The sequence below is a fragment of the Protobothrops mucrosquamatus genome, unplaced genomic scaffold, assembly GCF_001527695.2.
Source record: "Protobothrops mucrosquamatus isolate PMUCROS unplaced genomic scaffold, P.Mucros_1.0 scaffold14, whole genome shotgun sequence".
NCBI lineage: Eukaryota > Metazoa > Chordata > Lepidosauria > Squamata > Viperidae > Protobothrops > Protobothrops mucrosquamatus.
The window spans coordinates 1,807,752-1,833,239 of NW_015386401.1; the positions used below are offsets into that span (position 1 = coordinate 1,807,752).

The 25,488-nt window shown below is 45.3% G+C and overlaps 1 protein-coding gene across 1 annotated transcript in view; it reads left to right on the forward strand.

Moving 5' to 3' along the window:
* CRTC1 (CREB regulated transcription coactivator 1) overlaps window positions 1-24,548 on the forward strand; it is a 102,136-nt gene extending 77,588 nt beyond the window's left edge. Inside the window, exons 9-14 of the mRNA XM_015810704.1 lie at window positions 1,342-1,478; window positions 3,398-3,664; window positions 7,729-7,830; window positions 18,252-18,338; window positions 22,211-22,391; window positions 24,337-24,548. Coding sequence (XP_015666190.1) covers window positions 1,342-1,478; window positions 3,398-3,664; window positions 7,729-7,830; window positions 18,252-18,338; window positions 22,211-22,391; window positions 24,337-24,548 — 986 coding nt within the window. The remainder of the gene's footprint in view (window positions 1-1,341; window positions 1,479-3,397; window positions 3,665-7,728; window positions 7,831-18,251; window positions 18,339-22,210; window positions 22,392-24,336) is intronic.
* The last annotated feature ends 940 nt before the right edge of the window (window positions 24,549-25,488 follow it).

The following is a 25,488-nucleotide window of genomic DNA, read 5'->3' on the forward strand; positions in this document are numbered from 1 at the left end:
TAACAACGGTGACAAAAAGGTTGTAAAATCAGGCACAACTCACTTAACGGAAATTCTGATCCCAATTATGATCGTAAGTTGAGGACTACCTGTATAGCGTTGGGGGAAATTCACTTTAGATTTTTTTTATTTTTATAAATAACCTAAGGCACGAACATACCTGATGCTATATACCAGAGGTCCCCAACCTTTTGGGCACCAGGGACCGGTTACGTGGAGAGAGGTTTTTCCGTGGACCAGAGTGGGCGTGGTTTTGTGTGCTGCCTGCATACCATGGATGGGGCTTTGCTTGTTTGTGTGGACCGGTTGCTGGCATGCCGTAGCCCAGTACTGGTCCATGGACATGGGGTTGGGAACCCCTGCTATATACTACATCCATTCCCAGCCTGAAATCCTCCAGATTTGTTCAACTGTGATTTCTTATTCAGCATGCTGCCTGATAATCATTGATATTTTAATGTTTGGGAAAGAGTGATTTAACGGAGAGATTTTATTGATGTATTAAATATATATGCTGCCCATTTCACTAATCAAATGACTCTGAGATGGGAGAAGGAACAAAACTCAGGTCCTCCTTCCTTTGAAACATTCAATTTGATTTGATCCCAATGATATTTTTGAAAGATGTTTTTCAGCCTGTTTTGCGAGCTCTGGAGAAAAGATGTGATAGAAATATTAATGATATTCTGATTCAGCCACATAAGAACAGAGGTAGTACTCATGGTTTGACCTCTTTAAAAAAACAGCATTATAAAAAAAAATCAGGCCATTTTTTTTTCTGGGGGGGGCGGGGAGGCAAAATGAATGCCCGAAGTTGCTTATAAGATTTCCCATTTCAACCCATTAGCACAATTCCCCGAAAAAGACTTTTATAATACCATTGCAGGTCGTTCCCGGCTTACGACCACAATTGAGTTCAAAATATTTGTCGCTAAGCAAGACAGTTGCTAAATGAATTTTGCTCTATTTGTAACCTTTCTTGCCGCTGTTGTTAAGAGAATCGCTGCAGTTGTTAAGTCAGTAACATGGTGGTTAAGTGAATCTGGCTTCCCCACTGACTTGGCTGGTCAGAAGGTCCCAAAAGGTGATCACGTGACCCCGGGACGCTGCAACCGTCATCAGTACGAGTCAATTGCCGAGCGTCTAAATTTTGATCACAGAACCCTGGGGATGCTGCAATGGTCGTAAGTATGAAAAACGGTCACAAGTCACTTTTTTCAGTGCCATTGTAACTTCAAACGGTCACTAAACGAAGCGTTGTAAGTCGAGAATTACCTGTAGTTTTGGAAATCTATCTGGAAAAATCTCATTGCTCCTGCTAATTTTCTCTGTTGGTGGCAGGAATGACAACCACGTCAGCCTCTTCCCAGCAGCACCGGCAACCAACTGTCAGTCCCCTCTCACTGAACACCGACTCAAGGAGAAGTCAATCCCAGCAAGTGTCTCCCACGCTTTCGCCTCTTTCGCCGATTACTCAGGTACGAGAGGGAATTCTCCCAGGGGGTCTTGAAAGCCGTGGTATAATAACATCATAGACCCAGTCAATGATGAATGATCCAAACTGGATCACCACAGGGGTGTCAAACTCAATTTCACTGAGGACCACATCAGCATTGCAGTTGCCCTGGGGGAGGCAGGTGGGGAGGCAGAGTGGGTGCAGCCTACTGGGTGGGCGTGGATGGAGTCGGTGTGGCCCACTGGGTGGGCGTGGCCAGTCCTACATTCGCGTCAAGGGTGCCTGTGGGGGCCTGGGCAGGAGTGGGACAGATCTGAGGGTCTCTGGCAGAAGGGGGTGGGACCGGGGTAAGTGCCAAAGCATGGTCCACCCGGGCAAGTGCCAAGATGGCCACCACAAAATTGTACATTGGCTCCCGGCTGGCCTGGGCCAGGGCCAAGGCAGCGGGGGCCGTTCCCTCACTGTTTCCAGGATGGCTTCGCGGGCCACATGAAACCACTTTGCGGGCCGCATCCGGCCCCCCAGGCCTTGTGTTTGACATGTCTGCTTTACCAGTATAGCAACTCTGGCAATAATGTTCTTTCAGTCATAATTTCCCCTTGAATTGTAGATTTAGTGGTTTATGGGAAGGATAAATTAGTGATAATTCCATGTTGGTCCATGTTTGAAGTTATTTAGCCAGATCCAGGATGGAACGCCAAACCACGATGGGCAACCTGTTACCCTGCAGATTTTGGTTTTCATTAACTAACGTGAACGTTGCCTTCCAAAATGCCAGCATCTGGTTATTAATGACCCATTTTAAATTGTACCTTCTGCGAAAAAAAATCAAATCTATTTCCAGGCAGTTAGACAAATTAATGTGCCCAGCGCATTGATTTAGATAGAGTTTGCCCTGGCCCAGTTCTCAATTCAGGCTAAGCCCCAGCAAGATTTATTTGGCTTAACATATCAACTGAACTCAGCTATAGTCACTGAGGCAAGATGGGCGGCAAACAAATATAATAATAAATTTGTAAGTCATATTTAGAGCTTAGCATGCCCTGTAAATCCCAGACTTGGCCTGTAAATCATGGTTTGCAACTCAGGTTGTGTTAGCCCAGGAAATTGAGGTTAATGCATAATTAGTAAACTATTGATAGAAGAGAATATTTGTAACTCAAGGTTGAACTATTACTATGGGGTCCTTGGTGTGCTTGGAGCTTGGTTGTTTTCTTGCAGTCATTTCATTAGCCAACTAGGTCAGTAATGGCGAACCTTTTAGACACTGAGTGCCCAAAAACTGCCCCGCCCGCCCCGGTCTCCACCCCGCCCGCCTGCAGGGCCACCTACCGCCTCTACGGCCCCCGCAGCAGTTCACCCAGGCAGCCCTACAGCACCATGGTGGCCACGCTGTCTGCCCGCACCCCACAGCATCATCTGCACGCGATGGTGCACGAGAGCAGAGTGTTCTCCCTGCTGCCCGGCTGCCATGTCCTTGGCTGCGCTGCTCCGTGCGGGCCACACCGGGGGCGACTCTCCTCTGGGGGGGCTGCTGGTGAGGAGGGGGAGACGGGGCTGGGGTGATGGCACGCGTGCCCACAGAGAGGGCTCTGCCTGCCATCTCTGGCACACGTGCCATAGGTCCGCCACCACTGAACTGGGTAATACCAGCACTGCACTGATTACCTAGTTGGATAATGAAATGTCTGCAAGAAAGGAGCTAAGCTCAGACAGCCCCAAGGACCCCTCTATTAAACTATGGCTAAATAAACCATTGAAGAATGTTGTGTACACACTCATTCCATATAATATGTCCCTAGGGCCAGATTGTTAGAATAGGAACATTCCCGCCTCCCCAAAAGATTAGCGTAATAAGAGTCGAGTGTTTCCTTCTGAAGCCTTCACGCCAAGAAATCTGATTCCACTGCAATGATGTCCTTCTGTCCTTTTCTCCTTAAGGCTGTGGCGTTGGACGCGCTCTCCATGGAACAACAGCTCCCTCCCTACCCGTTCTTCACCCAGACAAGCGCGCAGCAGCAGCAGCAGCAGCAGCAGTCACAGACCCAAGTGGTCAGTGCTTTACCACCCAATGCTTCTCTGATGCAGACCTCCGGCTTGCAGCGAGGCGTTCAGCTCCCCCCACTCTCTGTCTCTATCCCTTCCACAATCCCACAGTCTCCTCCGGGCAGCCAAACCCAGACTTCCATGGGGATAGACATCAATTCGGTAAGCTTGATGGGAAAGAGTTGAGACCTCCAGCTTCCTAGACATCTCAGACCAATAGCGCAGGAAACAAGAAGAGGCTTGGCCAGAGCCGTCCGCCTCCCGAAAAGTGTCTGGTTTGGATACGTTGAGGTTGCGGTTCGAAACCGCGCAGAAATATGGTGGTTTGTTGCCATTCTCCCCCCCTCCCCCCCCCGTAGCCTCTGGAAAACGTAGTCCTCCAAATGTCATAGAGACTTCTGTGAAGGGACTGGATTAGAAATCAGAGATAAATGCGGTTCTCAAAAGCCTGAATTTTTGAACAGGTTTGAGATGTAATTTCTACCTAGAGGGGAAATCAACAGCTCCCGCAAGTTGAACTTGATGACTTCGCAGATATGTCCATATTAAGTTGTTCTTGGCAACAACATAGAAATGGTTTGTCCAGAATGGGTTTTTCCCCCCCCCCCCCCCCAGTCGTCCATTGTATAGACTCAGTTACAATGGCGGCGAGAGCACTGTTGGAAATGCCGAAGGATCAGGTCAGAGATAGGTCATCCTGGAGAAAATCTATGTGGATGGTTGCTAAGAGTTGACAGCAGCTTGACTGCATGTAATGAAGATAATTATGATCTGAAACCTGGGTCTCCTGACCGAGGAGGTCAACCGGGTGCTGCCAGCTGTGAGTGAGGGAAGGTCTACTCCTTCAACCCAGTCTAACAACTGTGGAGTGATTTGACATTTTTCCTTTTTTTTTTTTAATGCTTCCCTGAGTAAAATAGACAACGTATCCTGAAAAATGCCACCTCACCTGCAATCTCATCCACAGCTGGGCTTCGTGGAGGTCTAGTTAATAAACAGCCACAGTCTTACGAGATCACGGTCCTGTTTTATCATTAGTTTTTGATGCCAGGTGCCTGAAAATGTTTCCGTCCCCTAACCCAGGGGTAGGCAACCTTGGCTCTTTTATGACTCATGGACTTCAACTCCCAGAATTCCTGAGTCAGCACAGCTGACTCAGGAATTCTGGGAGTTGAAGTCCATGAGTCATAAAAGAGCCGAGGTTGCCTACCCCTGCCCTAACCTGTGGCTGGTCATGGCAGTTCCCCTAAAAAGCTCAATCTCTGAGTCCCCCACCCATTAATCCTTTCCATACCTCTCCTCTTGCTAGCAGGCAGTCTCCCAGCCTGGGTTCAGAAAACCTTAGAGCCAGGTGAGATCAGTGCCCAGCCATAATGGAAGTTTCCTCTTGGGATCGAATCATCTGAATCCAATGTTTCTCAATCTTAGCCACTTGAGGATGAATGGACTTCAAGCTTCCAGAATTCCCGAACCGGCGTGCTGGCTGCGGATTTCTGGGTGTTGAAGTCCAAGCATCTTCAAGTGTCCGTGTTTGAGATACGTTGATCTAGCTAGCTAGAAGCTTCAGTGACTATTAACTTCGAGCCGAGCACACACAAAGTTGCTTAATGTATTTGCTCTTTGTTTCCAACCCCAAAGAAGCTTTTTTTTAATTTGGCACACCTAGGTAACCATTTTTTTTTTTAAACTGGGATGGATGATTGCTTCCCTCTTCCCCGTTTTATGCAGACTTTCCCCCCCCCCCTTCCGTTTCCAAGGAGTTTGGAAATTTCCATTTTAGGTTAATTGTAGCTTCGTAGCGTTTAGCTATGAACCACATTTAACGGCTTGAAATGAGCCCTGGAGCCGTGTCTTATGGGTGGAATTGTTTTTTCCCAGGAAAAAAAAACATGCCTCACATTAAATCACATCTGTTCAGCTTGATTGTGTCCTAAACCTGCAAAATCATTTAAGATCAAAAAATCATAGCTGGCTGGGGAATTCTGGGAGCTGATGTCCACGAGTCTTAAAAGTTGCCACAGCTGGACACCCCTGACTTAAAAGTGTGGCTTTCACCCAGAATAAATTGCCCCTGCAGTAAACAATGGATGTCAATGATATTTAGACACAACCACTAGCCAAGGTACCAGTGACTTCAGGGCTCTGTGTGTGACAGAATGCTGCCTCCCTGTTTCTCTGCCTTCCATATTCTAGCATTAGGTATGTCTGGTGGCTTTTTTTTTATTTTATTTTTTTAGAAAGACTGTATTCCTGCGACACTGGCCGTTCTAAATACTTTGCCATTTTGAACTGCTGTGCCTGTTCTGCATCTCACACACGGGATGGGGAGAGGCTGGCTTTATGAATCCTTCACAATTCCCTACTAGTCCGCACAAGTTTCCCGAGCAATAATCTTTGGAGCAAGGCTTGCTTCCTTCTGTCAAAGCTGAATCTGTCAACCAAGCTAAAACCAGCCATCCTTCAGATAAAATTTTAATACGCCTATGCAGCATTGAAGCGTTTTGATCCCATCCTTTGGAGGAGGAGACTGTTCACCTAATAATCTTTTGCAAATTCAAACACAGGCATGAGAATGCAGGTGAGTCCCGTAATCATTTCCACAGGCTCCTCTGAAAAACAAAAGAAATTGTGCAGGTCAATGCGTTCCGCCTTATTTGCTGCACAGATACGAAAGAAACACAAGAGCTGAAGTAGAAGGAGTTGTTTCCCCCCCCCCTCCAAGCTGGGATTTCAGAGTATTGTGGTTACTCAGTCTTCCCCTGTTTCTCGTGGAAGAAAAGCTGCAAAACAAGCAACCGGAATCATCCTGGGTTATAACAGAAGCCCTTTTTAGTCTGTGGAGATTCTCAAGTCATCCGGGTTGTCTCAAAGGTGCTTTTTCAAAAGGCAACTGGGCTGTTTTTCCAGAAGACATTTTGCTTCTCTCATCCAAGAAGCTTCATCGGTTCTGGAAGGACAGTGGAGGTGATAGAACAGTGGTGGCGAGCCTATGGCAAGCATGCCAGAGGCGGCACTCAGAGCCATCTCTGTCGGCACGCGCGCCATGCCCCTGAGATGGCAACCGTCCCTCTTCAACCAGCCGCCCGCTAACTCGCCGAGGTCCCACGTGGCCGGATGCATCCCAGCACAGCTGGTTTCCCTCCCCCCCCATCCCATCCCTCCTAGTCTCGCATGCTCTCCTTTTCCCGGGCATGACCCACTGCATTGCCTCCTCAGCTGTCGGCTGGCCGTCCAGCTCAGAGGTGGCTTCTCTGAGCTGATGGCAGTGGGTTGCGGAGCCCCAGAGTGCGCCAGTCGAGGGGCCGGCAGGCTGTGGCTGCTGACGGATACTGTCGGCCCCCAGGCGCTCGCTGGCCTCTGTGTGCGGGGGCCGACTAGTGTTAGGCAGCAGCCGCTCCTGCCTCGCCTTGCCCTGCGACAATGGCACCCCCGCCCTGCCTTGCCTTACCCCGCAGGACAAGCCTCCTGCCCACCGCCCCACCTGCCAGAGACCCCCTGGATCTCCACCAACCCTGCCCAGCCCCCACAGGTGTCCCTCCCCACGAGCAACATCGAGATGACCACGCCCACCTTGGCCACACCGACCCAGTCTGCCATGACCACAGCCACGCCCACCCAGTGGGCCACGCCCACCCGGCACCCGGCGATAAATAAGTGGGTTTTGGGTTGCAGTTTGGGCACTCGGTCTCTAAAAGGTTCGCCATCACCTGTGATAGAAGGATTAGTTCCGAGAGGAAGGGCGGGGAGGGTGTTGTTGGACGGCTCATCTTTCTTTGCAGTCATCTGGTTGTTAAGCACTCTCTCTGAGACCTCTTGGGGGCTTTTTTTCTCCGCCCGTATCAGAGTGCAAATGGGTCTGGCATCTTCTCGGCATTGCCGAAAGGACTACGCCGCAGACGTGCTGTAGACCCGGTTGCCTGCATTGTAGATGCTTCTTGGATGAGAAGGATAATGTCGTCGTCTTCCTCAAGGAAAAATAGTCCGGTTGCCTTTTGGAAAAAATACCCTTGGGAGAAGCCGTCCGTAGGTTCGCGACTTCTCCCGAGCATTGTTGGACAGTACTGTGTGCTGCTGAATTCGTCCAGGACTATCCTTGCCTTCTGTTCTTTTCTCATTTTTCCTCCCCGCCCTCCCCACCCTCCCCCTCCTGTACCTGAAAGAAACCTGTATTTTCTCTGCCTCTCCTCCTGTTCCCCCACCGCCTCTAACACTGTGTCCTTCTGTAGGGCTCACTCCAGCAGTACCGCAGCAATGCTGGCTCCCCGGCCAACCAGTCTCCCACTTCTCCTGTCTCCAATCAAGCTTTCTCTCCTGGCAGCTCCCCTCAAGTAAGGGACTGTATGCTTCTTCTAAGGCCTTTGGATTCCTCGCTTCTCGTATATTTTCTCTCTCCTCTCCTCTTCTTTAATTTTTATTTTATTTTATTTTCCAATCCGGCTTTTTGAACAGTTTCAACTCCCGTCCAGTTGGGATGGGATGTGTTCCAACTGACTGGGACCCCTTTGGGGGAATTCCTTCTTGTTAAAAAAAAAATCTGAGGCCACCTCACGTTGACCTGTTCTTCCCATACTAATATCTGCCTCCATTGTGTTAATTATCTTTCAAATGTTGCCTTTTCTCTAAAACAGGGGTAGGCAACCTGGGCTCTTTTATGACTCGTGAACTTCAACTCCCAGAATTCCTGAGCCAGCATGGCTCAGCTTGGAAACCTCCCTTTCCCCTCAGCATGGCTGGCTGAGGAATTCTGGGAGTTGAAGTCCACGAGTCATAAAAGAGCCCAGGTTGCCTACCCCTGCTCTAAAAGATTACAGACGCCATTCTTGGCTCCCAAAGCATGCCGAAATGTGTCACCCTGCAGAATTAAACCGTTTTTAATGCACTTTATTTATGTCTTATTTTTTTTGACTGCCCAACTCTATAGTGAACTCTGGGCGGCAGACGAAATGTGAAATATGTTGACAGATGCATATTGGAGGGGGATAAATGGGAAAGTGTGGATTCGTGTGATTTTCTTTGTGATTTTTTGAATCTTTAAAATGTTTACAGCACAAACACGCAAGATAACTGTGCCACTGTATACAAGAAAACTCTTCTTGTTGAATTTTGTCTATTTTCTCTAGTACGTTTATGTGATGAGTATTTGTTTTTTTTTGTGTGAACCACAAAGTACAGCACCATCTTTAATTTGGATAGCTTTTTTTTAAAGAGTACTTTTGTAGAAGAAATTAGAACAGTGTTTCTCAACATAGACAGCTTTATGCTGTGTGGATTTCAACTCCCAGGCAGCCATGCTGGCTAGGGAATTCTGGGAATTGAAATCCACACATCTTCCATCAGCCAACCTTGATAAAAAGTGAGTTAGAATATCAATAGCTATTAGCAGAGTAGTTGGGACGAGTCCCCACACATTTAGAGGTAGTCTACTTTTGAATATACCAGGGAGCATGTAAATACCTGAAACAACAGAGATGTATTGAAAGCTAGAATAAAACAGGATATACTGGATATCAGATTGTGGAGATAGGATTGGAATGGTCTTTATTCCTGGTTTATGAGCTTCTTGATCGATCCTGTTAGAAACATCCGTCCTGATGGCCTTCTGATTGAAAAAAAGAAATTGACTGAAAGTAATACATTTAAGAAATAAAAGTACAAGATTCTTAACTTAGAAAAGAAAAATGCACTGCTACGGGATGGAAATATAGGTAGTCCTCGACTTACGAGCACAATTGAGACCAGAATCTCCATTTTTCAGCAAGGTGGTTGTTGAGGTTGTAAATAATGATTACAGGACCCCAGGATGTCGCATCTGTTTGTAAATACATGCCAGACACCAAGCGACCCAGTTTTAATCATGTGATTATATGGATGCTGTGTCAGTTGCAAATGTGAGGACTGTTTCTACGTTGCATTTTTCAGTGCCGTTGTACCTTTGAGTGGTCACTTAATTAATGGTTCACAGCTGAAGACTACCTGTAGTATTTGTGAGAATTATTTTGGAATAATAGTGGATCGCAAACCGACTGTGAGCGAGCAATAGGATGGGGCTGCAAATCAGGCAAAAGCTCCATGGGAGCATAAATTCCAAATCATTGGAAGTAATCATTCTTTTCATTCTGTCCTGACCCAGTTCAGAGAAGAGTAATTAGAATGATTGGGTAACTAGAAATTAAAGTTTAAATTAAATGCCACACAGAAAAGGTTGCCTGTTCTCATTGCAGAGGGCAAGACTCGGAATAGTAAATTTAAGTTACAAGGAGGAAGGTTCTTCTTTATTTATTATCCCTCCTTTAAAATATTTTTTTTATAAGCAACTCAAGAGGGCGAACGTATTTAATACCCCTTCCTCCTCCTATTTTCCCCACAGCAACTGAACGTTACAGAAAAAAGTCCTCATAATAAGAACAGTTTAATAATGGGACAAATTACACAAGAGACATAATTGGCTCCTTTTTATTGTCTATCTTCAGAAGGTTGGACTCAGTAACCTAATTAATCCCTTCCAACTTTATGATTTTCTTTTTGCCCACTTGGGATTTTATCGATACCCATGACACTTTGTGTGGCAAAGTTTAAAAAAAGTGGCCCCAATCGAGAGAGAGACTGGATAGAGCCCTTTCTTTCTTTCTTTCTTTCTTTCTTTCTTTCTTTCTTTCTTTCTTTCTTTCTTTCTTTCTTTCTTTCTTTCTTTCTTTCTTTCTTTCTTTCTTTCTCTCTCTCTCTCTCTCTCTCTCTCTCTCTCTCTCTCTCTCTCTCTCTATATATATATATATATATATATATATATATATACGTACATACATACATACATACATACATACATACATATGCATACATACATATACATACATACATACATACATACATAAAATGTAAAATAAATAAAGGTGATCACCAGGATAAAATCATAAACAAAAATGTTTAATCTACAAAACCAAGCTTTCGTCGGTCACACTACCGACATTGTCAGGGTATAAAATGCTGGATCCGAGAGTCCGTTTTTATGTGGCTGGCTGCCTCTATCTATCTATCTATCTATCTATCTATCTATCTATCTATCTATCTATCTATCTATCTATCTATCTATCTATCTATCTATCTATCTATCATCTATCTATCCATCCATCCATCCATCCAGAGAGAGAGAGAGAGAGAGAGAGAGAGAGAGAGAGAGAGAGAAATGAGAGAGAGAGAGAGATCTAGCTGTATCCAGGCTCTTTTGGAGATGGGATTGTAACAGAAGGATTCTGCTTGAATCCTAGTTTGACTTCCTTCAGAAGGCAAAATAGGTTTGCAACAGGGTCTCTGAAGCAAGAGAGCAAAATTGCACAACTCTGTTTGACTGCCTTGCACTGTGCTAGTGGTGTCAAGGTATAGAAACCCTTTACAGTTGCATCGGCCTGGTGATCCTGGGTTCGGTTGAAGGATTGGGCTGCATTAAAAGTCAGCTTCATTCTATTTTCCTGACAAAGCAGTGGTATGTAAGTGTTGTAGTGTGCACCTCTTGGTTTTCTTTCAGCCAGCTTCAGCCAGTTTGTTTTAAGTGGGAAAGAGGAAACTGTTGACAGAGCAAACCCTTCTCTAGTTTGCCCAATGCTCTCTTTGCAAACGCAGCAAAGGGACTAATCTTGGATCCTGAAGTGCTGAACCAGTGAAAAACTTCCCAGTTTTAATATCTTTGGAGCAGCTTTTGCTGCCGGTAGTTATTAAAACTGCATTTATGATTCCGTGGGGGGAAATTTCTATAAATTCTGCATCTATTCTTGCTGATCTACTGAGCTGGTTGAAAGCATTTATCACACGGTTTTGCATCATTGCTCAGTCATAAAATGGAATATTTTCCAATAGCTGGGAGGAGAGCAAGACCCTAGCTGGCGAAATTATAACCGAGCAGATTCTAATAATATTCTATTTCCCGACGAGGTGGAGTAGCTAGGCGTTTATGCTAGCATAGCAATCCAGGAATCTTCGTGAGTGATTTCCAGTGCGCTGTTAACTCAACGTTTATATTCCTCAGATTATGCAGCTTCTTTAAGGAAGTTCTGAGAGGCATAAGGTGGTAATAATAATAATAATAATAATAATAATAATAATAATAATAATAATAATAATAATAATAATAATAATAATAATAATAATAATAATAATAATAATAATAATAATAATAATAATAATAGACGTGGCAGTGCCTGGAGACAGCAGAATAGATGAGAAAGAACTGGAGAAGATAACAAAATACNTGCAAAAGGCGGCCTTACTAGGAACTGCTTCCATCCTGCGACGATATCTGTAATACCATCAAACATCCACATCTGCCTATCCCAGGTCCTGGGAAAGGACTCGATAGGTAGACAAAATGCCAAATCCAGTCTGAACATCTGGCTGACTGTGCGATGATCCATAATAATAATAATAATAGTAAAGTTGGAAGGGACCTTGGAGGTCATCGAGTCCAACCCCCTGCCCAGGCTGGAACCCTACACCATTTCAGACAAACGGCTGTCCAGTCTCTTCTTAAAAACTTCCAGTGTTGGAGCATTCACCACTTCTGGAGGCAGGTTGTTCCACTGATTAATTGTTCTAACTGTCAGGAAGTTTCTCCTTAGTTCTAGGTTGCTTCTCTCCTTGATCAGTTTCCACCCGTTGCTTCTCGTCCTGCCTTCAGGCACCTTGGAGAATAGCTTGACTCCCTCTTCTTTGGGGCAGCCCCTGAGATACTGGAAGACTGCTATCATGTCCCCCCTCGTCCTTCTCTTCGTTAAACTAGACATACCCAATTCCAGCAACCGTTCCTTATATGTTTTAGCCTCCAGTCCCCTAATCATCTTTGTTGCTCTTCTCTGTACTCTTTCTAGAGTCTCAGCATCTTTTTTACATCGTGGTGACCAAAATTGGATGCAGTATTCCAAGTGTGGCCTTACTAAGGCATTGTAAAGTGGTATTAATACTTCACGTGATCTTGATGGTGGCGAACCTATGGCAGCAAAAAAAGTCATAAAATTGGGCAAGACTCACTTAATGACTGCTTAATGACAGAGGTTCTGGTCCCAATTGTAGTAAGCTGAGGAGTACCTTCCTCAACTTAGATTCCGTAAGTTCAGCGAACTATGCAAAGGGTTGTAGGATTGAAGGGGGAAAAAAACCAAAAACTTGGGAAAGCCAGAAGTTTGCACAATTGCTGTTCTGAAACCAGATCCAGTCTTGGGGATGCAGTTTCAAGCATCTGAGACTTGGGATATTGAAGGCTTGTCAGATTTTTGCCAACTGGAAGAGCAATTTATACAAATCGTCCTCAACTTAACAATCACAATTAGGACCAGAGTTTCTGTTGCTAATAAGTAAGGCACTTATTCAGTGAGTTGTGCTCTTTTAATGACCTTTTTTTTTTTGCCATTGTTGTTAAGCACATCGCTGTGGTTAAAACTGAATCAGGTGTTTAATTGAATCCAGCTTCCCGTATTAGCTTTGCTTGTCAGAAGCCGGCCAGAGAGGTCACAAATAGCAGTCACATGACCCCAGGTGCTGCAACCATCCTAAACGCACGCAGGTTGGCAAACACCTGGATTTTGATCACGTGACCCTGAGGAGGCTGCAGTGGTTGCGAACGTGTGAACTGGTTGTAAGTCACTTCTTCCAATGCCGCTGTAACTTCAAACAGTTCTAAGTCGAGGGCTGTCCGTATTAGCATTGAAAAACAGGCAAATACACGTAGTCCTCAGCTTACGACCACGATTGAGCCCGAGCTTTCTGTTGCTGAGTGAAACATTTGTTAAGTGAATTTTGCCCCCATTTTACGACCTTTCTTGCCACAGTTGCTAAGTGAATCCCTGGAGTCATTAAGAAGTGGATCTGGCTCCCTTCCCCATGGGCTTTGCTTGTCAGAAGGTCGCAAAAGTTGATCACATGACACACACATACCTCCGGGACACAGCAACGGTCATAAATAGGAACCAGTTGCCAAGCGTCTGAATTTTGATCACGTGACCCTAAGGAGGCTGCAAAGTTCTTAAGGGTGAAAAATGGTCAGAAGTCCCTTATTTTCAGTGCTATTGCAATGGTCACTAAACGAACTGTTGCAAGTTGAGTACTACCTGTACATCGTATTGTGATCTCCAGAATTCATTATCCCCATAATGCAGGGGTAGGCAACCTTGACTCTTTTATGACTCGTGGACTTCAACTCCCAGAATTCCTGAGCCGGCATGGCTCAGCTTGGAAACCTCTCCCTTTCCCCTCAGCATGGCTGGCTCAGGAATTCTGGGAGTTGAAGTCCACGAGTCATAAAAGAGCCAAGGTGGCCTATCCCTGCCATAATGTAATTAAGGAATGACAGCCTCCCTGTTGCAACCGCCACTCTCTCCTGGCAGGGTCTGCATTTGGCTCCATCATGTACTTCTCTAGTGCCTTGCTAGGCAATGCAGACACGGATAGTTGCAACTCTAGCAATTTTTACCTTTAAATTTTGGATCCTTTGAACATTGCGGTAGTACGAACTGGCTGAGGTTGTCTAATGCAGGGCTTTTCAACCTTTTCACCCATTTTACCACTTTTAGGATATGGCAATATCCGAGTACCACCAGTCACCTAGCAAGGTGTCAAAAACCTGATGACAAAAAAAAAAAAAGGAAAAAAATGATAAAGTACAGGTAGTCCTCGACTTACAACAGTTCATTTAATGACTGTTCGAAGTTACAATGGCATTGAAAAAAGTGTCCCCCAAGCCACAGCCCAGCAAGATACCTGCCTGCCCGCCCGGCGGCGCTCTTCCTCCTGTCCGAGGTTTTCATTGTTGTGAGCATTTCTGTTGAGGATTGGCAGCGGGGGTGGGGTGGGGTTTTTTTGGTTTTTATTCCCCCCATTTGCTGGGTGGTTGCAGCAGGTTTTGGTCACTTCACATGACCCTGGGACACTGACCGTCATAAATATGAATCAGTTGCCAAGCATCTGCATGTAAATCACAAGACCCTGGAGATGCTGCAACATTCCAGCTGATTGGCGCTTCTTCTGGGCTCAGCAGAAGTGTCAGGATCAGCGCTGAGCTCCAGCTGGAGCCTGGTGCTGATCCTGAGGCTTCCACTGAGCCCTGACAGCCCTGCAGCTCCAGCCGTCTCTCGCTCAGGCTTGTGCGGTGCTGCCACCGGTTCAGCTCATTCCCCTCTCCCGCTACCACTTTTCTAGGATGGTCGCGTACCACCTGCCAGGTGCCAATGTACCACAGGTGGTACCCGTACCACTGGTTGAAAAGCCCTGGTCTAATGGACATTGATGACACTCCTGCTTTTGAAAGGTCGGTTTGTTTTCTTTTAGGATTCAGGCACATACAGGTAGTCCTCAGCTTACAACGAACCCCCGCAAAAACTACTTACCACCCAGTTTCAAAGTTACGGCTGCTGCAGCACCCCGACAGCATTCATCCTTACAACCAGGCACAAGGATGCTGCAGTGTGCCGCCCCCCCCCCCCCAAGCTGGTTCCCCACAGGCGGCTTTTCTCCCAGATCCCACACCTTCCTCCCCATTCTCCATCGTGGATCACGCACTTACCTTTCATAGATCTCCACAACTCCAAAGTTCATGTTAGGGGAGAAGAGCAGGTCACTCTGTTTATAGGCCTTGGCGAAGCCACAGTTCGTTGTAGCCATTTTGAAAATGGCGCCTGCTTCCGGGACACAGCCACGTGGCCCAGAGACACCAAGGGATGGAGCAGCCTGCTCTCCGCCTCTAACTTAGCTCCAGAGCTCTGCAGATTTTTCAGGCCAATTTTTACACATGACGATAAAAGGCTGAATCAGTGCATCATTTGGGGTTAAATATGAATTCTTTGATTTTATTCCAAACCCACACTTTAAAATATACCTGGTATTGATAATTGGAGATAAAGACTGTTGCAGAATTTGTTACCACAGTATATCATAGGCCAGGGGTAGGCAACCTTGGCTCTTTTGTGACTCGTGGACTTCAACTCCCAGAATTCCTGAGCCAGCATGGCTCAGCTTGGAAACCTCTCCCTTTCCTCTCAGCATGGCTGGCTCAGGAATTCTGGGAGTTGAAGTCCACGAGTCATAAAAGAGCCAAGGTTGCCTACCCCTGTATAGGGAAAGGACTTTTTTTCACCTACTCCATGTTTCCTGTTTTTCTAATGGAAAAAAAAGGTACTTGCATGGCAAAAAGACCCACTCATCAAAGCAGAAAAAAAGGGGGGGGGACCCTTTCTGTTGCACAAGCTTACAATGTAGGCATCTGGTACTGTTTCAAAAGGTGATGGTTATTCTCTCGCAATCTTAGCTTTTTTCATCTTTTTGTTTTGATTTATGTTCCGTGTTATAAGAAAGGCTATATTGTTTTAACTGTAGCTGTCTTTCTACACTGCCCAGAGTCACGTTATGTGAGATGGGTGGAGATACAAATTGTCTAAATAAACAGATACATACAGTAGTGGCCAAAATTGTGGAAACCTTTTGGGAAAAGTGTACAGTAGAAATGCCACCTTTGGTTACGTTTCCACCAATTTTTCTTCTAATTTCTTTATAACTGTAGCCTTGTTCACTTAATCATACTATTTTACATCACTTTCTGAGTGACCAGTCAACTCTTTGCACCATTACTTTAATTTTATTACATTTTACAAGCTCACTCAATGAAAGAACACAAAAAAGTCCTAACCAACTTGATAGTGATCACATAACACACTGACAAATGTCCTCCTCTCAGCTTCAATATGTGACATCAATAACTGAATCCTACCGTGATCTGATTGGCTCATTGCCAAAAAAAAAGATGACACCCGATTGGTTGTCTAAACACTCCTGCTCATTGGCTACAATCAGATGAAGGAAAGCTACCTGATATCAACCTAAGCAAGTTGTGCTTCCTTTTTCTGGTTATTTGGCTATAACTTTTCATAGAATATGGTTCAGATAACTGAACAAACTATGTTGCATTACATTCTTGATTAAATTATCTTTCCATTGATGTATAATTTTATGGTACTACTCCAAAAAAAAGTGGTATTATTAGCCTCAAACCTCAAAAATACACTTTTCCCAAAAGGTTTCCACAATTTTGGCCACTACTGTAACTGTCTTTGGCATATTAATGTTCTTCACTCGAAATCAATGTATGTCCTCTCCTGGTGGTTTCATATAGTTGCTAAATATGAGGGTTCCTTGATGCTGTCTGAGCTTGTTTGTTTTCTTGCAGACGTTTCATTACCCAAACTAGGTAACATCATCAGTGCTAGTGTTAAATAGCATGGAGGAGAGGACCAAGCCACGGCCACTTTGGATTTTCTACTTCATGTTCCCCAACTGGAGTCCCCCAATTAGGAAGGATGGAAGTGTGCTTCAGTCCCATCCCTTGTAGGTATTGCAGATGGTCCAGAGAGAGATCGTGGTCAGCTGAAACCTGACTGAAAAGGTTTTTAGATCAGGGGTGAGCAACTGTGGCCCTTCTCCAGCCTGCAAGCTTCAACTCCCAGAATTCCTGAGCCAGGAATTCTGGGAGTTGAAGTCCACAGGTCATCAAGGGGCCAGGATTGCCCATCCCTGTTTCAGATTATATGTTTCCTATAAAACCCTCTGAAACGGAAGCTCCGTTACCGGAACGGAAAGGTTGGGAATTGGCCAGGAATTGTCCAAGGTGGCTGGAGCTTTGAAAGGTGTAGGGCAGGGGTAGGCAACCTTGGCTCTTTTATGACTCGTGGACTTCAACTCCCAGAATTCCTGAGCCAGCATGGCTCAGCTTGGAAACCTCTCCCTTTCCCCTCAGCATGGCTGGCTCAGGAATTCTGGGAGTTGAAGTCCACGAGTCATAAAAGAGCCAAGGTGGCCTACCCCTGGTGTAGGTCAACAATTTCTGGAGTAGGGCCATCTATGATCTACCCATCAGAATGCCATCAACGTGTCATTGTTCCCTTCAGCAACTGCAACTTTTGTAATGTCATAAGGTTATGTTTCTCTGTCGTAATAATAATAATAATAATAATAATAATAATAATAATAATAATAATAATAATAATAATAATAATAATAATAATAGTAAAGTTGGAAGGGACCTTGAAGGTCATCTAGTCCAACCCCCTGCTCAGGCAGGAAACCCTATACCATTTCGGACAAATGGCTGTCCAGTCTCTTCTTAAAAACTTCCAGTGTTGGCGCATTTACCGCTTCTGGAGGCAGGTTGTTCCACTGGTTCATTGTTCTGTCAGGAAATTTCTCCTTAGTTCTAGGTTGCTTCTCTCTTTGGTTAGTTTCCACCAGTTGCTTCTTGTCCTGCCTTCAGGCGCTTTGGAGAATAGCTGGACTCCCTCTTCTTTAGTGGCAGCCCCTGAGATATTGGAACACTGCTATCATGTCCCCTCTCGTCTCGTGTTTAAAATCTGTGTGCAGAAATGTTTCTGAATGGTAGCGTTCTTTTCCTACTCTATGTTTTTCTTCTGCAGTCATTATCTAGCATGGATAGAGCTGTAAATATATTGTTTTCTCTTTATTTCCCATTTTTATCTCTCCCACTCCAAATTATCCCTCCCTTTTATAAGTTTCTGTTTCTGGATAATCACTCTGAGAACACCGCCTTGTTCAGTAACTTCCTGTCTGTAGAATTTGAGCAAATCAATCCTATAATCAACAACATGTAATGGTAAAACCTGGAAGCACCCTTTTGGGGTGGAAAAGAGACAGCCAAATTCCTCTCTGAACTTATAAAAATGAGATGAGCTCGACTTTACATTAATTCCTGTTTTTCTTCTTGCAGCAATCATCTATCCTAGCGAGTGTCTTTGGTGACTCTTGTTACGACCAGCAGATGACTGCCAGGCAAGCAAATGCTTTATCCCATCAGGTGAGTGGGAAATGTACTTCATTTATGTACAGGTAGTCCTCGACTTACAGCCGTCCATTTAGCGACCATTCAAAATTACAACAAGTGACTTACGACCAGTCTTTTGCACCTAACGACAATTGCAGCATCCCCATGGTCACGCCATTAAAATTCAGATCCTTGGCAACTGGCTCATATTTATGACTTTTGCAGTGTCCTGGGATCGAGTGATCTCCATCTGCGACCTTCCCAGTTAGCTTCTGACAAGCAAAGTCAATGGGGGAAGACTCGCTTAGTGACTGAAATTCTGGTCCCATTTGTCGTCCTAAATCGAGGGCTATTTGTAATGGGATTGAGGGACCGGGGCCTGGTCTAGAGCAGAAATGTACCAACAATCTCAGCAGATAATTTGGTCGACAGAGATCTGATTTCATGGAGTGCCATGCTGATTTTGCCTCCTTCCAAGCAGTTTCCACAGGGATCCCTCTCCTTTGCTGCATTAAGTTCAGTATTGAATTTTCCCTGAAAGAGTTGTTTAATTGTGAATTCTGCAACATAATGGGGAAGTTGACTTCTCTAAGGAAGGGAGATTCAGTTAGCATTTCACATTCTCAAGCACACTTTTTTTTTTGAATCAATCTATTTTAATTGGGGAGTGTGATTAAGTGAATCCATTGGCAATTTTTGGAAGATAAATGTCACATAAATTATTTCAGAGATTCACTTATCTCCTAAATTAAAATGAATGGCCCTGTATTTCTTAAGTCATAGACCTTTTTTTAAAAAAGATTTTTACAATTCTGAGGTTATTGGTGTCTTGCTGCAGCTGAGCAATAGAAGATACTGACCATTATTTTTTTAATTTAATTTCAAACATTATAGCATATATCACTGGCTAAAATGCATTCATACCGCTATCTCCATCTTGAATGCCTTTGAAGTGCAAATCTCGTGTTCAAAAACGATTGCACTTTTCTCTTTCTTCTGACTCCCATGCTTTGTGTACCACAAGTGTGAGTAAGCAAAGTATAAATGCAAAAGATAAATAAGATCAAAAATTGACCTTGATTCCTAGGGTTACACAGATCCACCCATGCAATTTTTGTGGCAACAATGTGGATATAGATTGTTCTTGCCTTGTGCGACTTCCCCCCCCCCCCCAAATTTCCTAATCTAGCCTACAGCTCTGGAAACCACTTGTGGTTTTTCATCCAAGTATTTCTGAGGCTGGATCCTACTTAATTTACAAATCCAGACAAGATCAACCAATGCTGAGAAATAAATAGGATAGAAGAATTTAATGGAATGAAAATTAGGGCAATAATTTCAAGGTCTCCTATCCAACTGTGGGGCATTGCTGCCCTCTAGTGGGAAGAAGCAGGAAGTAAGGATGCCTGCTAAACGTTTGGGGTGTGATGCTTGCTTTGGAGTAAGGTCCATTAAGACTGTGGTAATATGTAGCAAAGTGGATATGTTAAGATTTTGATTGTGTTTTGCCAAGTGTCAGGGCAGTGATCAGTGGCCAGGCAGTTGATTCTTTTGGATCCAGAGACAAGGAACACCCCAATAAATAAAGGGATTTTAAGCATTATTATTAGCTCAAGCAAACAGAGTTAAGAGCACAACATAAAAAGCATACATATAACCAAGCAAGATAATATCCAAATCTCTTACAGGATGTCAGGAGCTCCTTCATAACAACAGCAGAGATACCCCAAGGGATGGCCAGTTGCCACAGTATCTAATGCAGTGGTTCTCAACCTGTGGGTCGGGACCCCATTTGGGGTCGATTGACCATTTCATGGGGGTCACCAAGCAAGGCTGTCTGCCATTTTTTTGTCCATTTTTTTTGTCCGCCATTTTTTCCCCCTTTTCCGGTGGGTGCCTTACCTCCCTTGGGCTGGTCCAGCTGGTGGTCGGCCTGCTCCGTCTCTGCTGCTTGCCAGCTATGCCTCGGCTGGCGCAGGGGGCGGAACCACGCATGCGCGGTGCTCCCGGGCAGGGAAAGTCCTCGACTTACGACCGGTTGGGTAGTCCTCGACCTACGACCGGTTTAGTCCTTGACTTACGACCGGTTTAGTCCTCGACTTAACGACCAGTTTAGTCCTTGACTTACGACCGGTTGGGGTCGCGGCATTAAAAAGGTTGAGAACCACTGATCTAATGTTAGGTTCCATGCAGAAGTTCCCCCTTAATAACAACAAACCCACAGTTTTAAACAAAATTTGATACTGTGAATTCATGGTCCTGCTATAGTCAGGAGACTGCAAGACCTGTCCTTGACTGGGTGGCACGTGACTCTGGATGAGAATCAAACCTCTTCACAAGCGACTGGACAGCCATTTGTCTGAAACGGTATAGGGCAGGGGTAGGCAACCTTGGCTCTTTTATGACTCGTGGACTTCAACTCCCAGAATTCCTGAGCCAGCATGGCTCAGCATGGAAACCTCTCCCTTTCCCCTCAGCATGGCTGGCTCAGCAATTCTGGGAGTTGAAGTCCACAAGTCATAAAAGAGCTGAGGTTCCCCACCCCTGGTATAGGGTTTCCTACCTGAGCAGGGGGTTAGACTAGATGATCTCCAAGCTCCCTTCCAACTTTATTATTATTATTATTACAATGGGAAATGCTTTTTAATTATGGGAAGATTTTCCTCCCTCCTCCTCCTTTATTTAGCAGGTTAGAGCAAAAAACAAGCAGGTTGGCTCAGAACGAGCTCTAAACTTCTAGATTTTTCTTAACATGATGGAGAAGCCACTAACTCCTCGCAATACCACTGTTCTGCATTGCCACAATGACTGGCCTAGCCCAGGGTTTTTCTAGCTGTGTTTGGGTGAATCCCAGGTTTCTACAAAAACTTGATAGGGTTCTGAAGGGGACTAGAGGGAAAAAAAATGAACTCAGAGCAGTCAGTTGTCTATCACTAGAGATTTGCTTCTTGATCCGAAATTCTGGAGCAGGGGTAGGCAACCATGGCTCTTTTATAACTCGTGGACCTCAACTCCCAGAATTCCTGGGCCAGCATGGCTCAGCTTGAAAACCTCTCCCTTTCCCCTCAGCATGGCTGGCTCAGGAATTCTGGGAGTTGAAGTCCACGAGTTATAAAAGAGCCAAGGTTGCCTACCCCTGCTCTATATTTCTAAAGTAACAGATCCTGCAATCTTAAAATAAAAGTTTGAATAACACCAATTTTAATGACAACTTCCAAATATAAAAAAACCCAGAATTGAGAGCTCTGCTTTTCAACTGACACAAATGGTTTTTCATTACTTTTACTTAATTAATTGCTACGTGCTTTAGGTTTAATTGACAAGTGTGTCCCTTGTCCACACAAAAAGTCATTTACATGTTTTTTTAGGAGTAATGTTAAGCATCATTTACCCAGAAAAAAAGAATCATGGAAATGGTCATAGACTGACCGCATGGGTGGATGCTAGATATTCAACCTGGCTACTCTTAGTGTATGGTTGCTCCTAGCCTTCTCCAGAACCAAAAGCAAAATCAGGAGGAGAGCTGGCTGCTTTCAGCCCCTGCTTGTAAAAGATCTCTTGTCTCGAAGTGGTGTGGGCTTCTACTCCAACTGGGGAATTCTGGGAATTGGAGCCCACAAATCTTAAAAGTTGCCAAGGCTCTAGAGCAGAGGTGGAGAACTACGGCCATTTTATGACTTGTGGACTTCAACTCCCAGAATTCCTGAGGCCAGCGCAAGCCATAGTCCCCCACCCCCTGCAGAGGGCAAACGATGGAGCCAAGTGGGATTTATGTCTGTAGGTGCAATGTATCTCAAAGTGGGTTGGGGGTGAGAACTGGGGACGAAATGGTGGCCTTCACATCCTACCTCTGGTGGGCCTTAGAAATAGGCCTTTGATCTGATCTCCAGGATTCCTTCCTTCAGCTCGAGCAGTTCAACATGATTGAAAACGCCATCAGCTCCAATAGTTTGTACAGCCCCTGCTCTACCCTCAACTACTCCCAGGCAGCCATGATGGGGCTGACCGGGAGCCACGGAAGTCTCCAGGACCCACAGCAGCTCAGTTACACCAGCCACGGGAACATCCCTAACATCATTCTTACAGGTAATGAAACACTGTGATTTTAGGTCTTTGGGAAATGCAGATTGCCTAGAGGCAAACAAATGCAGATTGCCTAGAGCAGGGGTGTCAGATTGCTGGCTCACGGGCCGGACGTGTCATCCGTAAGCCACGCCCACCCCATTGCCGGCAATGGCAAAACCGTCCCGATACGTTGCGCGACGTCATGTGACGTCGCGAGTTTGACATGTCTGGCCTAGAGGCAAACAAAAGTCATTACTAAAAGCCAACATGGGTTTGTCAAAAACAGATCATGCCAGACAAATCTGATTGCATTCTTTGACCAAGTGATAAAATTAGTGGACCAGAGGAATTATTATTATTATTATTATTATTATTATTATTATTATTATTATTATTAAATAGATAGCAGGGGCTGCTAAACCTGTAAGTTCAAGGATAGGTAATCTTTCTTGCACCCGGGGGCGGTGCTTATTTATTTATTTATTTATTTATTTATTTATTTATTTATTTATTTATTTATTTATTTATTTATTTATTTATTTATTTATTTATTTATTTTATGAATAGCGATGCTATAAGAGCCTTTTTTTGGGGGGGGGGGGAATTGTGTTAATGGGTTGTGATGAGTTACTTGAAACCTTGTAGGAAACGTCAAGCATTTTGCCTCCTTCCCTAGAAAAAAAAAATGGCCTGGTTTTTTTTTTTTTTGTTTTTTTTTGGTAATCTTTTTTTTTAAAAGAGATCAAATCGCTAATTTCACTTCTTAAACTCCACAACAATAAAAAAATAAACTGGAAGAGCATTCTGAACTGGAGGTTAAGGGGGCTGCAGAAGGGGTTAATCCTGCGGTGTGATCTGTAGGTTACGAATCACCAACCCTATTTGGAAAAGGAGGCCTTTTGCAAATGAGGGTTGTGATGAATCTTTTAAATATAGATGAAGGGATAGCGAAGGGAGTGAGAAAAGGTAGATAGAACTGGGCGGGGACAGATAATTAACTTCCTGAAAGATCATTATAAAGAAGCAGAACACTTTTGCATTCTGTGTTGGAAGCTCAAGACTAGATCCATTTTTTTGGGTTTTGTTGTTCTTCCGTTTAACATAAGGCAGGGGTCGGCAACCTCGGCTCTTTTATGACTCGTGGACTTCAACTCCCAGAATTCCTGAGTCAGCATGGCTGACTCAGGAATTCTGGGAGTTGAAGTCCACGAGTCATAAAAGAGCCGAGGTTGCCTACCCCCGACATAAGGAGAAACTTCGTGATGGCCAGAATAATTTAAAAGTGGGTCCCGTTACCTGGAGAAAAATTGCCAGAAAGAAAATTTAAAACTCCCCTAAGATCCCCCCCAAATTTAAGAGATTTGGTGAACTCTCTGCTTTTTTATTTATCATTTATAAAATGGCTGGACCTTGACTTCGAGGAAAATGGAGCTGCTCAGGGTCAAGCAGCGCTTAGCCACTCCCTGCCCCCCCGTCCCCCAATTTAGCCCCAATCCTGAATCGTTTGCATTGAACAGGAGGTTGGTTGAGGTTGGGGTGACCTCCTTGGTCATCCTACAGCTCTTGACACAAGAGACACCCCCCCGGCTCATGGTCATTGGTCATCCACTTGTGACTTGAAATAGGAACCATCTGTTTTTCCTTTTTTTTTTTTTCTTTACTGGCTTCATTGGGTTAGAACAGGGGTAGGCAACCTTGGCTCTTGTATGACTCGTGGACTTCAACTCCCAGAATTCCTGAGCCAGCTGTGCTCAGGAATTCCTGCTGGCTCAGGAATTCTGGGAGTTGAAGTCCACGAGTCATAAAAGAGCCAAGGTTGCCTACCCCTGGGTTAGAACAAATAGCTCAGATTGAAGGGGAAACTGAGCAAACCTGATCAAAATTCATTCTCTCTCTTTCTCTCTCTCTCCCTCTCCTTCCCTCTCTTTCTCTCTCTCCTCCTCTCTCTCTCTCTTTCTCTCTGTAGTGACCGGGGAGTCGCCTCCCAGTCTGTCGAAAGACCTCACCAGCTCTTTGGCCGGGGTGGGGGATGTCGGCTTTGACTCAGATTCCCAGTTCCCTCTGGACGAACTAAAAATCGACCCCTTGACCTTGGATGGGCTTCACATGCTCAACGACCCCGACATGGTCCTTGCGGATCCCGCCACAGAGGACACTTTCCGGATGGACCGGCTGTAGTGGGGGGGGAGGAGGAGGAGGAGAACGGGGAAAGGGGATGCTGCGGCGGTCCAAAGGAGCGCACCCGAAATCTCCCCAAGTCCCGGAATGTCCCATGCAGCTCTGGTGCTCGGAGGGAGATCGGGGCCCGAGCCCGTCTTCGGATCTCGGGCATCCCGTCAGGGTCCCCGGAGAGCCACAGCTCCACTCTCGTGTCCAGTTTAGCCAATGCTTGTTCTACACTTGCTCCGGCGGCGGTCCTGCTCGCCCCTCCTCCCCCAGCACCAACTTTAAACCTTGGTTCATGCCTTGCTTTGGGAGAACGTCCCTCTAAGGAGTTGTCTCTTCTGCCCCCTTTCTCCCCTCTTTCTCTGTCACCAAAGTTCCAGCATTTTGGCCCTCTTTCGTCCTTTTGCCCCTGAAAGAAGCTTTGGGCTTTGTGGAGTGGAGTGGCAGAGAAAGTTATATTTTCCCCCCTCCTCCCCCCCCCCCAAAAAACTCCTCTTTCCAAGGCAGAGGAGCTGTTCCGGAAGATAAAATAGGTGTATTTGTTTTGTTTTCCTGTGTACACGTAAAACTATCCAACCTTTGGCTTCTGTTACAAAAACAGACCTCCCCGCATGGACCGGAGGGCTTCCCCGCCCCCCCCTGGGGAGTTAGGGGGGCTGCTTGATGAATTGGGGGCGGGCGGGGGAAGAGGAGGACGTGACTTCTAAAGCTACTTTGTGAATACCCACTGCCTTTCCATGGAAAAGGACTGGACTTGGAGAGGTGGAGGAAGCCAGCCGTGGGGCGCTCTCCGAATGAACTCTGTAAAGCAGCTGCTTGCATCGGGAAGTGGGGGGTGGGGGTGGGGTGGGGTGGGGGGGAAGAGTGGCTTGCAACTCTCTGCTTGAATCTCCATCCCTTGACTGTCTCCCGGAAGTCCCATCATGGCCTGTTAGCTCATTTGCCTATGTGC